This window comes from Bos grunniens, chromosome 3 (assembly GCF_055505025.1).
Source record: "Bos grunniens cultivar Pamir isolate PY7600 chromosome 3, Bosgru_T2T1.0, whole genome shotgun sequence".
NCBI lineage: Eukaryota > Metazoa > Chordata > Mammalia > Artiodactyla > Bovidae > Bos > Bos grunniens.
Window position 1 is genome coordinate 111,984,588 of NC_141167.1, and position 15,023 is coordinate 111,999,610.

At 51.3% G+C, this 15,023-nt stretch overlaps 1 protein-coding gene across 1 annotated transcript; it reads left to right on the top strand.

The window, feature by feature from the left end:
* Positions 1-5,125: 5,125 nt before the first annotated feature.
* SLAMF8 (SLAM family member 8) lies at positions 5,126-14,732 on the top strand. The gene is made up of 5 exons (XM_086393533.1): positions 5,126-5,719; positions 8,207-8,533; positions 11,755-12,060; positions 12,142-12,246; positions 14,011-14,732. Exons 1-5 carry the CDS (start codon positions 5,680-5,682, stop codon positions 14,073-14,075), a joined length of 843 nt encoding a protein of 280 aa, XP_086249659.1. The 5' UTR covers positions 5,126-5,679; the 3' UTR covers positions 14,076-14,732.
* Positions 14,733-15,023: the final 291 nt, after the last annotated feature.

Sequence of the window (15,023 nt, forward strand, 5' to 3'; positions counted from 1 at the left end):
TGGTGCAGGCAGCTGGTCCACTCTATGGGAACCATATAGGTGAAGGCAGACACAGATGGGCTCATGGGGGTTCTACCTGCCCCTCAGCCCCATCCTGCTTAGAAGTGGTGCCCACCCAAATCCGGTGCTCTGGGACAACCTAGAAGGATAGAGTGGGGAGGGAAGAGGTAGGGGTTCAGGATGGGGGGGACACGTGTATACCGATGGCAGATTCATGTTGATGTACGGCAAAAACAACCACAATATTCTAAAGCAATTATCCTCCAATTAAAATAAATAAGTGATTAAAAAAAAAAAAAAAGAAGCAGTGCCCAGAGATCCATCCACCCCCAGAAACACCCTGCTTTCTTCCTTGTATTCCAAAAGCCTCTAAAGTCCCCCCACCCCTTCCTGCCTGGTGCTCTTCCTCTGCCAGCTCCCTTCTCTTCTCAAACATTCTACCTTTCCCCCCCTGTTTCACTTGTCTCCCGGTGCAGGGAGGCGGGGAAGGAGAGAGGCCATTCTGCCCTAAGGCCAGTCCAAGAAGAACAAGTGTGAGTAGGCAGGGACAGGGCGTCGCTTGGGCCACCCTTCACACTGCATCCAGTTCCACCCCACCCTGAATCTGCACCACCACCCGACCTGAAATCTGCTCTCAGAGCTGAGGGTTGTGGGCTCAGATGAGCCACAGTTAACACCTGCTCCCCGCACCCCCACAGTGCACACCTGCTCCCCCCAGGCCCCCACCCACAGCCCACAGTGAAGGCGAATGCAGACCACTCCACCTGACAGATGGGGCCACCCTGCCTGCCCACGCCTGGGCAGAGGTGGACTCAGACTCAGCCACTGGAGTTTCCCTGAAAGGCCCCAGGGAGGCTGAGTGCAGCCCAGGCTGCCAGCTGCTCTCTTAATTAAGAAATGTGGGGAGTGGCCCCTTTGAACTCAGCAGTTAATTTGCTCTGTGCACTCCCCCTGTGGCTGGGTAATTAATGTGGTCTGAACCAGTGATTAGCAGTGGGGAGAGAAACTGCCTCCACGACTTAACCCTTCCTGTGCCTTCATCAGTCGGTTCTTCTCCAGTTGTCTCAGGGCTGCTAGAAGTTCTTTGAGGGGAGGTGCGTGCGATATTTTCAGGTCCTCACCCAACCTCCTCCTCCCCACTTTCTCAGCTCCCCCCCCGAAAGTCCCCTCAAGAAAAAGGGCTGGTGTACTGGAGACAGCAACTCATGTCCTGCTGGGATGGACCATTACCGACCACCCTTTCTGCTAAGAGGGAGTGTGACTGCCCACTGTCTCCCCCAAGGGAATTCAGCATCTGTATTTCCAGCATTCACATACTGGCCAGACTCCTGCACCCCAGGGCCATCCCAAACCTGGCCTTGACACTTCAGAATCATTCAATCCTCTTCAACACCTGTTTGGAGGGCACCACTTGGTAGAAAGCCTGCCCTTAGTGATATACAGGGTGCAGACATGAAGGGGGCCTGATCCCCACTCTCAGGAGCTCACAGTCTGGGAGAAGAGAGTTAGAGCAGGGCTGCTCGAACCTCAACACTCCACTATCTGCGCTTGCCCGGCTCTCCTTCTTCCCTCTCTCTGGCCGCGTAGTAACAATGGTTAATTTTTTTGAGTGCAGACTATCAACTGAAATTGAATTGCACAATGTGAGAGCTGAGAGCCTCCGTTTTATTTGGAGACTCACTGAGAACTAGAGCCCAGGAGACAGCCTCTCCAGTCGCTCTGAGAAGCTGCTCCGAAGAGGTTAGGGGAGGTCAGCATATATGTGGTTTGGGAGAAGGGGTACGTGCAACCCAGCACACACCTTGGTAGAAGGTTGCTGCCAGGCATGAGGCACAGCCATCTTAGTTAATCATTTTATTGCTTTTCTAAGTATGGGAAGATGCAAGAAATAGGGTTCATAAAATTTTCTTTCAATATATCTGAGGGCCTGTTCTGCCTGTTTTCCCAGAGCACAGAGGGCCTCATCCTGATGGTCACCCTGAATTCCTTTCAGGGTAACAACTGCAGTAGCCAGGGACTTGATTCTTGTAGAACTGGATGGTGGGCAACATTCTTCATTTCACATGACTATGCGCCAGACCCCATTCTAAGTGGTTTCACCCTGAGGGCACCATGAAGATGTAGATACTGTTATTAATCTCTATTTCATGAAGGAAGATGCCAAACACAGAGCAGTCACCTTGCTTGTTTCACAACCAAGATCTGAACCCACAAAACCCAACCCCAGAGCCTGAGTTAAGTCCTATCCTCACCCTCGTTGTTTATATCCTAAGGTTCCCCTCAGTCTCCACCCCAGCTCCACAGGGGCCTCCCAGCCTCCTGCCCACCCTGCTGGCTCCTATCCATCCACCCTCTGGCTGCCATAGCGTGCTTTGCACACAGCTGGCTTTGCTCTGGCCACTCTGATTGTAATTATTGGGTTACATGTCCATCTTCTCATCTAAACTGCAGATTCCTTGAGGGCAGGGGCTGTGCCTTTCATGTCTGTGTCCCCAGCACCCGGCACGTAAGTAGATGCTCAATAAATATCCGACACATGGATGAGGAAATTGACAGTGGAGTCATGTAGCTGATCCCCTCCTTTGGCCTCTCCGCCTATAGGCAGATTAGGGTTAGTTCCATCATGACTCCAGCTCTGCCCCTTCCTCCCTAGAGGGTTCCTTTCTACTTCAGTCGGGATGATCACAACAGCTGCTACCAGGCCACCCTGCCTCTTTTTCTCCCCCTGTCAGCCCTGAAGTATCAGAGCGGTACTGTGAAAGTGTGCTGGGCCCATAACCCAAGGCTTAATGGGTCAAAACCATCCTCTGCTTCAGTGTGCCTTTCGGCTTCCCTGGTGGCTTAGCAGCAAAGAATCCTCCGGCTGCTGCGGCAGATGCGGGTTCCATCCCAGGGCTGGGAAGATCCCCTAGGAAAGGAAATGGCAGCCCACTCCAGTACTCTTGCATGGGAAATTCCACAGACAGAGGAGCTTGGAAGGCTACAGACCATGAAGTCACATAGAGTCAGACACGACTTAGCAACTAAAGAACAACAGCAATCAGCCCTGCATGCTGTCCTCCCACTAGCAAGCTAGCCAAAAATGGGCAACAAACAGCCCCCTCCTTCCAAGCAGTGCTTCTCAGAGCTCCCTCCATCCACCAGCTCAGAACCACCCGAATGCAGTGATTGTTAAAGCGACAGACTCCTGGGACCCAGCCCAGCCCCACTGAACAGAATCCTCGAGAACCCAAGTTTTCAGCAAGGATGAGAACTGCTGGTCTCCAGAATAAAAACCTAAACTTAACCCCATACTCAAAGCCTCCACAATCTGACTCCCAACCTCCCTTTCCATTTTACCCACAGCAGCCTTAGAGGGTTCCCCCTTCTGATCCTTCATTGTCCCTGGAGCCTACTTGGAACCTCCCCACCGTCAAGCCTTACACACTGCTCTCCCCTCATGCTCAGAGCAACCCCCACCCAACTTCTGGCCCACCCTGTTTTCTCCGCCTATCCAAAGTATATCCATATTCAAGATGCAGCTCAAATTCCTCCTTTTAAGGAAGCAGCTCCTGTCCACCAGGGGCTTCCACAGAGGCTCAGATGGTAAAGAAACTGCTCGAAATGCGGAGACCAAGGTTTGATTCCTGGGTCAGGAAGATCTCCTGGAGAAAGAAATGACAACCCAGCCCAGTATTCTGGCCTCAAGAATTCCATGAACAGAGGAGCCTGGTGGGATACAGTCTATGGGATCGTGTGGGGTAGACTTTCTGTGCTGCTCTTTTGCCCAGACCCATGTCTGTCCATGGTGGGTCTTCCCTTCCTGCTGCTGCTGCTAAGTCACTTTAGTCGTATCCGACTCTGTGCGACCCCACAGACAGAAGCCCATCAGGCTCCCCCGTCCCGGGGATTCTCCAGGCAAGAACACTGGAGTGGGTTGCCATTTCCTTCTCCAATGCATGAAAGTGAAAAGTGAAAGGAAAGTCGCTCAGTCGTGTCCGACTCTTGGCAACCCCATGGACTACAGCCTACCAGGCTCCTCCATCCATGGGATTTTCCAGGCAAGAGAACTGGAGTCGGGTGCCATTGCCTAGGCACATGCTATTCCTACCATTTGGTGGTGAGTACCTGGAGGGCTGGAAGCCTATCCCGGAATCCTCCTGCTCATCCGCCACCACGTCTGCCTCCTTATTGGTCCAGTGCGGAGCGTCCAATTTGACTGACAGGTCAGAAGCTAGGCAGGACAAGGTACCACAAGCCACACTCGGGAAGCTCGGGGATCTTCCTTCTTGCAAAACCTTCCTTGACTCAAGAAACCAAGTAACCTTCAGAAGTGAAAAGATAAAGGTAGTGAGGATGGGGTGACTGGCAGAATGGGCCATGCTCCAAAGGCTGAAGCTCAGCTCACAGCTCTGCTTCTCTGTGACCCCGGAAAGATGCTAACCTCATTCTGGTCTTCAAACTCCCCCATCTCTAACAGGGAGATAATCAGATCCTCTTGAAGAAGAGTTGTAGGTCTTTCAGGTAGCAAAATATGTAACCATCTCTAGAATTCGTGCCCTCGTTTAACAAATATTCATTAAGCATCCATTAAGGTCTGGGTTCATAGTCCCTGATATGCAGTGGCGCGGTGGTAAAGAAACTGCCTGCTGATGCAGAAGACGCAGAGACACAGGTTCGGTTCCTGGGTCAGGAAGATCCCCTGGAGAACGAAATGGCAACTCTCTCCAGTACTGTTGCCTGGAAAATCCCATGGACAGTGGAACCTGGAAGCCTACAATCCATGGGATCACAAAGAATAGGACACCACTTAGCAACTAAACAACAAAGCATTCGTGGCTTGCCCAGCACCAAGGGGAACACAGAAATGAATATGAGACCTTGGCAATAAACAGTCTATGCAGATGAGAAAACTGTTACAGGATGACATGTTACGAGTGATCATAGAAGCACAGGCGTGCCCTGAGCACACAGAAGGGTAGCTTCCCCACACTGCCCGTGGTCAGAAAGCCCTGAATGGGAGTCTGGTCAGCTGCATTGCCCACATAACCACAGCAAGTCCGGGAGGACGGATGGAACAGCTTGCCTGCTGGAGGATCGAGCACAACGTGAAAGTGTGGAATCGGCAGTTCTGAGAAGAGGCGGCACTGCTTGGTGTGGTTAGAGAGCGGAAGGGCATGGGACGCCAGGCTGGAGAAGCAGGCTGGAGTTGGACTTAGGAGAGCCTTGTATCTTAAGCCAACAGTTTAGTTGCCCTTGATCCTGAGGGCAGCTGGAGGCCATGGAAAAATTTTAAGCAGAGGAGAAGTGACAATGGGAATTGCAGTTTAAAGGGTTTTCCGTGGCTTCAACAGGAAAGGAGGGGCAGCCAGGCAGCGTGGGATGCGGGGCTGCCCAGAGAGACTCAGTGAGGAGGATGTCGGCTTGTGCGGGGGTGCTTGCCGCCTGCCTTAGCTAACCATAGGCATTTGAAAGAGGCTGACTTACAAGAAATGGCTCCTGAAAGAGCCCAGCTAAGTCTGAAGCCAACTTCCACTTTTCTCTGGATATTTTCACTTTCGGGGCATCTTGTTCTGAGTCAAGATTCCTCCTTCTGAACATGGGACTTTCCAGAAGGACCACAGCTCCTTCCGAGCATCCACTTGACCTGGGATGTTCTGGATTTGGGTCATTGAGGGAGTTCGTCTGCCTCTCTGAAGTATGGCTGTGTGGTCTCTGTGGAGTCTGCTTCTCTGGGAAGGTAAGTAGGGCAGGCCTAGCCTCAGAGAACTGAAGGCCCCTCCCCCTTCCAAGGGAGAACTCAGGAGCTGAGGAGGGGTAGCGAAGATGGAAGTAAGTTCTCAGGCAGCCTTGAAAGCCAGGCAGGAGCAAAGAGACACAGGATCTTGGGAAGAAGGGTGGGAGCACAAGGAGCCTCTGTGTCCATGAGACATGAACTGTTTTGTGGTCCAGGGAGGTTAAAACTGAAGCTGGTAGGACCATTGGTTTTGTTAGATATAGTGCTGAGAACATGAGGGTCTGGCAGCATGCAAATTCTAAATACAGTCTGGGAGGAGCAGGGGGGGAGTGGGGCTCTTGCAGTCTAAGGACTTCTTTCCAGCTGCCTGTGGGAAACCTGAGCCCCTACCCCAAGGTCTGTGGAAGTGGACACTGAGGAGAGTAAGAGGCAAAAGCAAGTTAATATAGTACATGCAGATTCCGGGTGGCCAATAACAGTGTGATGTCAGAAGAGACCTCAGGTCTCCTCAACACTGGGTGACACCCCTTGCATCCTGTCTGATGCCTGACACCCCCCCGCCCCTGATTGGTCAACAAGTGGTCAATGTGACAAAAGCCAGCAGTGCTAGGCCAGGGGATGAGAGTTGTGGGGTGCAGCAAAGACTCAGACTCTTCTGTTTGCATCAGAGACTCACAAGGCCTTTGAGACAACTTTGGGTTTCCCACCTGAGTTCCTGGCTCCAAAAATCTGCAAGTGTCAACATTTCTAAACATGTCAAGGAAGTCCTGCCCCAAAGAGGAAATCTGTTAGGTTTGAAAATCTTTCATATCCTTGGACATGGGAAGCTAAAATAATTTTTCTGAGTGGTGAAAGTACCACTGACTGAATGTACCCCCTTATTTTCTGGATGGGATGACAGAAGGGAGGAGAGTGCCCCAGAAGATTGCTCAGTTCATTCATGGCAGAGCTAGAGTAGAATAGAACAGGAGTCTTGATTGACATCCAATGCTGTGCTCTCTGGATGTGGCATTTCCAATGTGCATTAACTCTGGAGCCATCCCCAGTTCGGACTGAGGTGCCTGGGGCTGGCAGGGCAGTGAGATGGACTGGGGACTGGAGTTACAGTGGCTGGCTGAGTGGTCATCCAGAATACATCTTCCTAACCAACCTCCCAACACTTGGGTATGTTCCCTATCTGCACTCATTCTGCTCTGCACCCCTGCGCATTCCACTGAGTCAGGCGCAAGGGAAGTCCTCACCAATTTCATCATGCGGTAAGTAAACTTGCTGGCTTCTCCTGCATCCTCTTCCTAAACAGCAGTGGTCACGGGGAGCCCAAAGATCAGAAGAGGAACTCAGGGTCTCATGGGACTCGTAAACAAGCGGTAACATAGAGGAATAAGAGCATTTGTAGAGGTGGCCCCAGGCTGCTGTGAGAACACAGAGAGTTTGTAAACAGCAATGAGGAATAGGGGAGGTTGGGGAGGCGGGAATGCTTCAGGGATGAGCAGAAATTAGCCAGCAAAGGAGTCAGAGTGGGAATTCAAACAGAGGTGTCACCCACACACGTTGAACGCAGTATGTTCCCAACAAAACAGCCTCTTGCCATCTCACCTCCATTCTATTTCTCCTTCTTTTCTGGATCATGGAGAATGGTACCTAGTGGGTCCCAAGGACCTGGGAGCCATCCTTGACTCCTCACTCCCTCACTCCCAGATCTAATTTGTTACCAGATCCCACTGACTACACACCTTAATCCCACGTCGTTCCTCCCACTTCTGCCCATCCCCATTGCGCCCTTCCATGGTACAAGTTCCCATCACCCTCCTTGGGATTAGTAGCCAAAGCCTCAGCATCGCCCACGTCCTCTGCATCCTCCATACCCCTGCTGGGGTTGTCTTTCTAACCATGGATCTAATCATGTCACTCGCTTACTTAAAACCTATCCGAGGCTCCCCATCACTCTAAGGATAAAGCCCCAACTCCAAAGCTGCTTTCAGGGCCTTGCAGGACCTGGCTCCGGCAGACTCTGCAGTGCAATGTCTTGCTCCCCTGCAGAGAGCTACTTTAGTTCCCTTGGTGCACCGAGCTCTCTCACCCTCCGGACCCTTGTGCTGCTCGCCCGGCCTCTAACACTGCCCAGTCCCCACTACAGGCTGCCCTCTGCTTGGCCTGGCCGATTCCCATTCCTCTTTCAAGTCTCAGCTTAACCTTCGCTTCTCTGAGCTCCTCAAGGCCAGGCCAGTTCACCCTATCACCATACCCATGTTCTCCCAGGGCACACCTTTTGGCCATTGTGGCAGACTGCTTTCTTAAAAGTCAGAGCTCCGTGAGCCCAAGGACCAAATTCCTTCCTCACTGTTTTATTCCCAGGCCCTGGCACAGTGCCCCCTCAGCTTGGGTGGAGGAGGCATGGAGAGAAGGGCCCTCTGCTCCATAGCAGCTCAGCTGAGTGCAGGGAGAAAGAAGGTTTGGCACAGGCAGAGTGACGGAGCTCTGTCCTTTCAGCACTGCTTCCCATGGTCATCGCCAGTGCCCAAGTGCAGGGCCAGGTGGGTGGCTCGGCGCTGCTGGTGGCGGATCACCCTCCCGGTTTCCAAGTCCGAGAGGCCATCTGGAGATCCCTCTGGCCTTCAGAGGAGCTCCTGGCCACGTTCTTCCGGGGCTCCCCAGAGACGCTATACCACTCCCGCTTCCTGGGCCGAGCCCAGCTACACACCAACCTCAGCCTGGAGCTGCGGCCACTGGAGTCTGGAGACAGCGGCAACTTCTCCGTGCTGCTGGTGGACAAGCAAGGTCGGGCCCGGACCCAGACCCTGCAGCTCAAAGTGTACGGTGAGTGTGCCGGACGCAGATTCTCTGCCCCACACCTTCCCATCAAATTCCGGGAAGGCATCTTGAGTCCTGGGAACTGGGGAGAGCGGAGTCCTAGAAACCTCTGGCTTCTGACCTCACGGCTGATTCAGGGAACAGTTGCTCCCCCACACCCACAGGTAAGAAAACTCCTGGGGCTCTCCCACGTGAGTTTCTGGCTGGGGCCACCAGACTCTGCCACTGGACAGCCCTGGTCAGAACTCTAGCTCTGTCTTCTTATCTCAGTGGCCTGAGAACAATACTTAGCTGCCTGACACTGAGCTTTCTCACTTGTAAAACCAGCACAGTAATATTATCATGAAAATGCCAATAAAGGTAAAATCAGTTGAGAAAGCGTCTAGGATAGAGGCTAGCCTGTGCGCGTGTGCTCAGTCCCTCAGTCGCGTCTGACTCTCTGCGATCCCAAGGACTGTAGCCCACCATACTCCTCTGTCCATGGGATTCACCAGGCAAGAATACAGGAGTGTGTTGCCATGCTCTCCTCCAGGGGATCTTCCCAACCCAGGGATTGAACCCACATCTCTTACATCTCCTGCATTGGCAAGCGGGTTCTTTATCCTGTAAGTCATCAGTTCTAAGATATCAGGTTATAAGATGTGCCATTATTTTATGCACCACAGAAAAGAAACGTAAATATTACAATGGAACTATGACACAACATTTTAAATTAAAAATTAAATTTTAATTAAAGTATAGAATTATTTCATATTTCTTTAAAGAACTCTTTTAGCCGTATTGAGAGATTTTAAATGTATATCATTCGAGGGTTCTCGTTATTATGTATTGTTGCAAAATAAACCATCCCCAATTTTACCAGCTAAAAACAACAACTCTTTTTATTTCTCACAACTCTGAGTTTCCAGGGTTCAGCTGACCAGCTCCTCTGCTCTACCTGGGTTTGTAGGGTCATTCATAAAGTTGCACTCACCACCTCACTGGTGTGACTGGATTCACTGGGGGGTGGATGAGTCTTTCTTTCCAGCAACTTTACCTCCACTTCCATCAGAGCCACTATCATCACAATCACCACCGCCAAGACAACCACATTCTCCACCCGACCATCACCCGCCCCACATCACTGCCTCCACCTCTACCCCCTCTCCATCACCCCACCATCACCCCACCATCACTGCCTCCACCTCTGCCCCCTCTCCATCACCCCACCATCACCCATCCCACCATCACTGCCTCCACCTCTGCCCCCCTCTCCATCACCCCACCATCACCCCCACCATCACCGCCTCCACCTCTGCCGCCTCTCCATCACCCCACATCACCCGTCCCACATCACTGCCTACACCTCTACCCCGCTCTCCATCACCCCACCATCACCCCACCATCACTGCCTCCACCTCTACCCCCTCTCCATCACCCCACCATCACTGCCTCCACCGTCACTACCTTTGCCTCCACCTCTACCACTGCCACCATATTTTTGCTGGTCAAGATAAAATGGCCTTTGAGCTCCTATTCATCTACCTAGTGGCTTGGTAAAGATGTGTCAGTGACCGCTATTTTAGTAAAACCTCAGAAATTTGGATAGAAATAGGGAAAAGAAAAGGCCCCAATGGAAGAATGGAGAGTAGAAGTGAGAGCTGGGCAAAAGGAATCACTGAGGGAGAGAGAGGCGGTGGTAAATTGGGAAAGAGAGAGACCCTCCCCTGCCCAGAGGGAGATAACTGGGTCACCACTCGGTGAGCCCCTTGGGCTGCTAGTGTGTGACTAAAGGGTGCACACTGCCCTGACCCAGGCTGCACTGTTTGGCAAGCCAAGCGCCAGCTGAAATTCAACACCCTCTCACCTGTTACCCCTGAGCCCAAGGCCCTTGCCCAGTGAACAGCCTTCACAACCATCCAGGCAGCCAGGGAGCCTCGCCCCTGTTCTGAGTCTCCGCTGCCGCACATGTGAAATAAGGACGTGGAATGTGATAATACATGCAGCACCCACACCACTAAGCTCTAAAATGCCTTGTTCTCAGCATCTGAATTACAGATTTTAAGGAAATTGCTGTTTTATTGCTTCCAAATACATAGCGTGATTAGAACTAATTGCACAAAGCTGCCAAGCAGCCATCCTTAGGAGCTCTGCTTTGACAATGGATGAGAATGATTTGAATTAGCAGATCAATTACCAGAAATGTCAATGGGTGTTTCTACTGTGCCTGATCGTGTTTGGATGCAGCTTGTCCTCTTAAGTAGTGTAAATATCCCCCCTGTAATCTTTGTTTATACTATTAGTGCACCCAGCAAATCTTTTCTTTTTTCATATCACAAATCCCACCAGATTGAGCTGGCATTAATGAGGTTTTACTCTGCTTGACTCTGGAATACTGTCAGAGACAGCCCTCCCGTTGTCTCCAGAATGGTCCCCCGCTGGCATTCATTGCCATGAGACTCCTGATCTACTCATCAACCAATATAGCAAAAGGGAGCCATGGTCTGGACACCAGGACACCAGTTTGGCCAGTGGCCCGGGTAGCTGAGCACCTTAAGAGTGAGGGGTATGGAAATCGCAAGGCAGAGCTCCCACCCACTTGTCTGCTCCTTCACAGAACTTTGCATTCTTGTAAGAATTTTCTTAGTTATTCATAGTCACTCATTAGTACGTCTTCCTCATCAGACTCCAAAAGCTCCAAAAACCCAGGAATGTGTTTGTCTTTGTGTCTACCTTAATAAACGCTGATTGTCTCTCTGACTGATGTACCGTGTATCAGGGGAACACTGTGATACACAGAGTGCTTGGAGGGCTCGGAGCTACACCAGGACTATCAGGGAAGGCTCCACGGTCAGAGCGGCAAGCAGTGTCTCCACACTGGGCCTTGAAGGATGGGTAGGAGTTCTCTAGAAGGATGAGAAACAACAGGCATGTGTGTACAGCTGAGCCGTATGGAAGATATGGAAAGGCATGACACATTTGGAAAACAGGAAATTAATCAGATGGGTGAGGAGGGGGTCAGCAGGAAGTATAGCTGGAAAGGTTGACATCAACTATTTGATGAAGGGTGTTAAATACCAGACTTAGGAATTCAGCTTCTGTCCTGTGGGCAGTGGGAGAAAGACAAGGTTTTGGGGAGGCTTAGTCAGAGGCAGCTTCTAGCCCTGCAAGGATCCCAGAGCTGGAGCTATGGGATCCACGCACACAGCATCCCTTTAACCCATGTCGGCTCTGCTGTTCTTGCCCAGATGCAGTGCCCAGGCCCGTGGTCAAAGTGTTCATCGCTGTATCAGGGGATGCTCAGCCCCCCAAGACCTGCCACGTGTTCCTGTCCTGCCGAGCTCCTAACACCAGCGACATAACCTATAGCTGGCGACGGGAGGGAACTGTGGACCTTGATATGGAGCCAGCTGGCCTCTTCACGGATGGACAGGTGCTGAGTGTGTCCCTGGGACCAGGAGACAAAGGCGTGGCCTATTCCTGCATTGTCTCCAACCCCGTCAGCTGGGACCTGGCCACAGTCACCCCCTGGGAGAGCTGCCATCGCCAGGCAGGTATGCCGAGGGCTGGGGAGCAGTGGTTGAGGGGTGGTGAAGCTTCTGGTCCCCCTGTGACCGTGTCTCCTCCATGTCCAGCTCCAGGGAGGGCCTCCTACAAAGATGTGCTGCTGGTGGTGGTACCTGTCTCGCTGCTCCTGATCTTGGCTGGTCTGTCTGCCTGGCACTGGGGCCCCTGGTCAGGTAGGAGTCCTGTGGGGGCTGAGGGTGGGCGGAGGAGGCAGGTCTGCGGAGGAGGAGGGCTGAGTTTGGACCTCCTCTTACTTAGGCTTCGTATGTTCTGCCCTCCTTACCTCTCCCACATCATCTCTTGGCCCTCTCCATCGAATATTCTGGTCTTCCTTCAGACTGAATTATTTGAAATTCCTTTAGCAGTTTTCAAATGTGCTACTCTCTCAAGTACCTCTGTAAGCATTTGCACATTCTACTCTCTCTGTCTGGAAAATATTTTCCATGATTTCCCGCCCAACTTGCTTTCTTCATTTGGCTGTCAGCTCCACCATCCTCAAGGCATGCCACCTCCAGGAAGCCTTCTGGAACTTCTCCTGCACACCCAGCCTGGGTCTGTGCCCCGCCTTGACCCTCCAATGCTCGCCCCAGTCGCAGCACCTACTGCCCTCACTCTCCGCGGAGTTCTCAGCCCTCAAAAAACAAACTCTGTGTCACCTCCGGGCACCTAGCAAGGGTTCCTGGAACATAGCTGGTATCACTAAAGCTGTGTTGGGTGTAAGTCTAGGTGAAACCCAACCCCTTCTTGTCAACCATCCTAGAAAATGCTCCCTGAGAGAAGCACCTCTCGGCGGGAGCTCACAGGGCTTCCTTTTCCAGGAGAAGAGAGAAGGAGGCGCTCTGGGTTCTGAGGTCTACAGCCAGTCCTGGGATGTGTTACCCCTGAAAGAATTGTCCTTGCTGACCTGGGCCTCCTGGACATGTCCATCCTAGGCTGTCTGGGCTGGTCCCAGGATGGAGATAGTGGGCCAGCAAGGAGAAGGAGGCATAAGACCCCATTACAGTGGATGTGTCCTCAAAGGCAAGAGTCTTGGCCCAGCAGCTGAGCATGCAGCTGGGCCGCCAAGCTGGCTCCAGCGTATTCTTTCCACTTGCAAAGGAGGGAGGAGGGGACAGCTGAGGTCACACTCCATCCAGGGGCCCTGTCTCCGCCTGAGAGCGTCTGGCCTGGCCCTTTGGCCCGAAGAGTCCCCAAGATTCATGGTAAGAAGGTAGAAGCCAGGAAAAGAGCAGCTTTTTGTTTTAACAGTTTTATTGGACTATAATTCACATATCATATAATTCATACATTTAAAGAGTAAAACTCAATGGCTTTTATTACAGTCACAGAGTTGTGCATCCATCACCACACTCAATTTGAGAACATTCTCATTACTCCAAAAAGAAATTCCCAAGCCCCTTAGCCATCACTCCCTAACCCTTCCTTTCCCTTCCAGCCCCAAGCAACCACTAATCTCCTTCCTGTCTCTAGACTGTCTATTCTGGACATTTTATGTAAATGGAATCATAAACTGTATGGTCCTCTGTGACTGATTTCTTTCACTTAATCTGATGCTTTTGAGGCTCAGAAAAGAGCAGCTTTGTCCACCGAGAAGCAGCAGAGAGAATTTGACTATCTGGGAAAGTGGAAAGGCTACATTCAGGGCATCTGGAAGCCAGCCCTGGCTCTTGTCATGTGGCTTCTGCCAGTCATTTAACTGAGTCTGTCCCAGCTCTAAGTTTCTATACCTTCTACAACTAAAAGTGTGCCGCAGTTGCAGAGGAAGACTAGACATTAGGAAGAACTTCCTGTCCTTGAAGCATCTCCTTTTCCAGGGTCTTAGAAAACCAGGAGAGATATCCCTTTGCCCAAGATGATCTTGGACCAGGACAGTTAGGATTCAGGGGCCTTGGGTACAAACACTGGAGGAGTTACCTTCTTTCTGATCTCCTTGACAGGAAAAAAGAAAAAGGATGTCTGTGCTGATGAAGTGGATCAAGAGACAGAGAGCCCCCTCGTGTAGGCTGTGCCATGAGCAATGCCTGGATTGTGAGGAGCCCCACTGCCCAGCCACATGATGGTCTGGGATGTAGCTGGTGCCTGGAAACCACCTTGGACCTTGGACCTTCCATGAGACTCCTGTACCACCTCCCAGGAGTGGCCGGGGCAGTTGGCACAACCTTCCACACCCTCCCCCTTCTCTCTCTACTGGTACATGTTCTGGCCCTACTCTGGGCAACATGGGCCTAGCAGGACATCTCTTCAAGAACACCAGAAGTTCTCCAGGATCCATAGATTGATTATCCATAGCACTCACTGCCCATCCACTGTTCATGAAGTATTGTTATGGATCTGTTCCCTTTAAATTACATGTGGAAATCCTAAACCCCATCCCCAATATTTCAGAATATGACTGTGTTTAGAGATAGGCCTTTAAAAAATAAGGTTAAAAGAGGTCACTGAGATGACCCTAAGCTGATATAACTGGTGTCCTTACAAGAAGAGGGAGAGACACCCAGGAAGCATGTACACACAGAAGAAAACCATGGAAGGACACAGAGAGAAGGAAGCCCCTGAAAGCCAAGGAGACAGGCCTCTGGAGAAACCAAACCTGCTAACACCTCTGTCTTGGACTTCCAATCTCCAAGAATGAGAAAATAAATTTCTGTTAAGTCACTCATTCTGTGGTGTCTTGTTTTGGAAGCCCTAGAAGACCATGCAGGTCAGGAAGCAATAGTTAGAACTGGACATGGAACAACAGACTGGTTCCAAATAGGAAAAGGAGTACGTCAAGGCTGTATATTGTCACCCTGCTTATTTAACTTCTATGCAGAGTACATCATGAGAAATGCTGGGCTGGAAGAAGCACAAGCTGGAATCAAGATTGCTGGGAGAAATATCAGTAACCTCAGATATGCAGATGACACCATCCTTATGGCAGAAAGAGAAGAGGAATTAAAAAGCCTCTTGA

Coding starts and splice junctions, on each gene's coding strand:
- SLAMF8 (XM_086393533.1), top strand. CDS start 5,680: ATGGCTGTGTGGTCTCTGTGGAGTCTGCTTCTCTGGGAAG. Junction 12,061..12,141: donor GAGCTGCCATCGCCAGGCAG/GTATGCCGAGGG, acceptor CTCCATGTCCAG/CTCCAGGGAGGGCCTCCTAC. Junction 12,247..14,010: donor GCACTGGGGCCCCTGGTCAG/GTAGGAGTCCTG, acceptor TCTCCTTGACAG/GAAAAAAGAAAAAGGATGTC.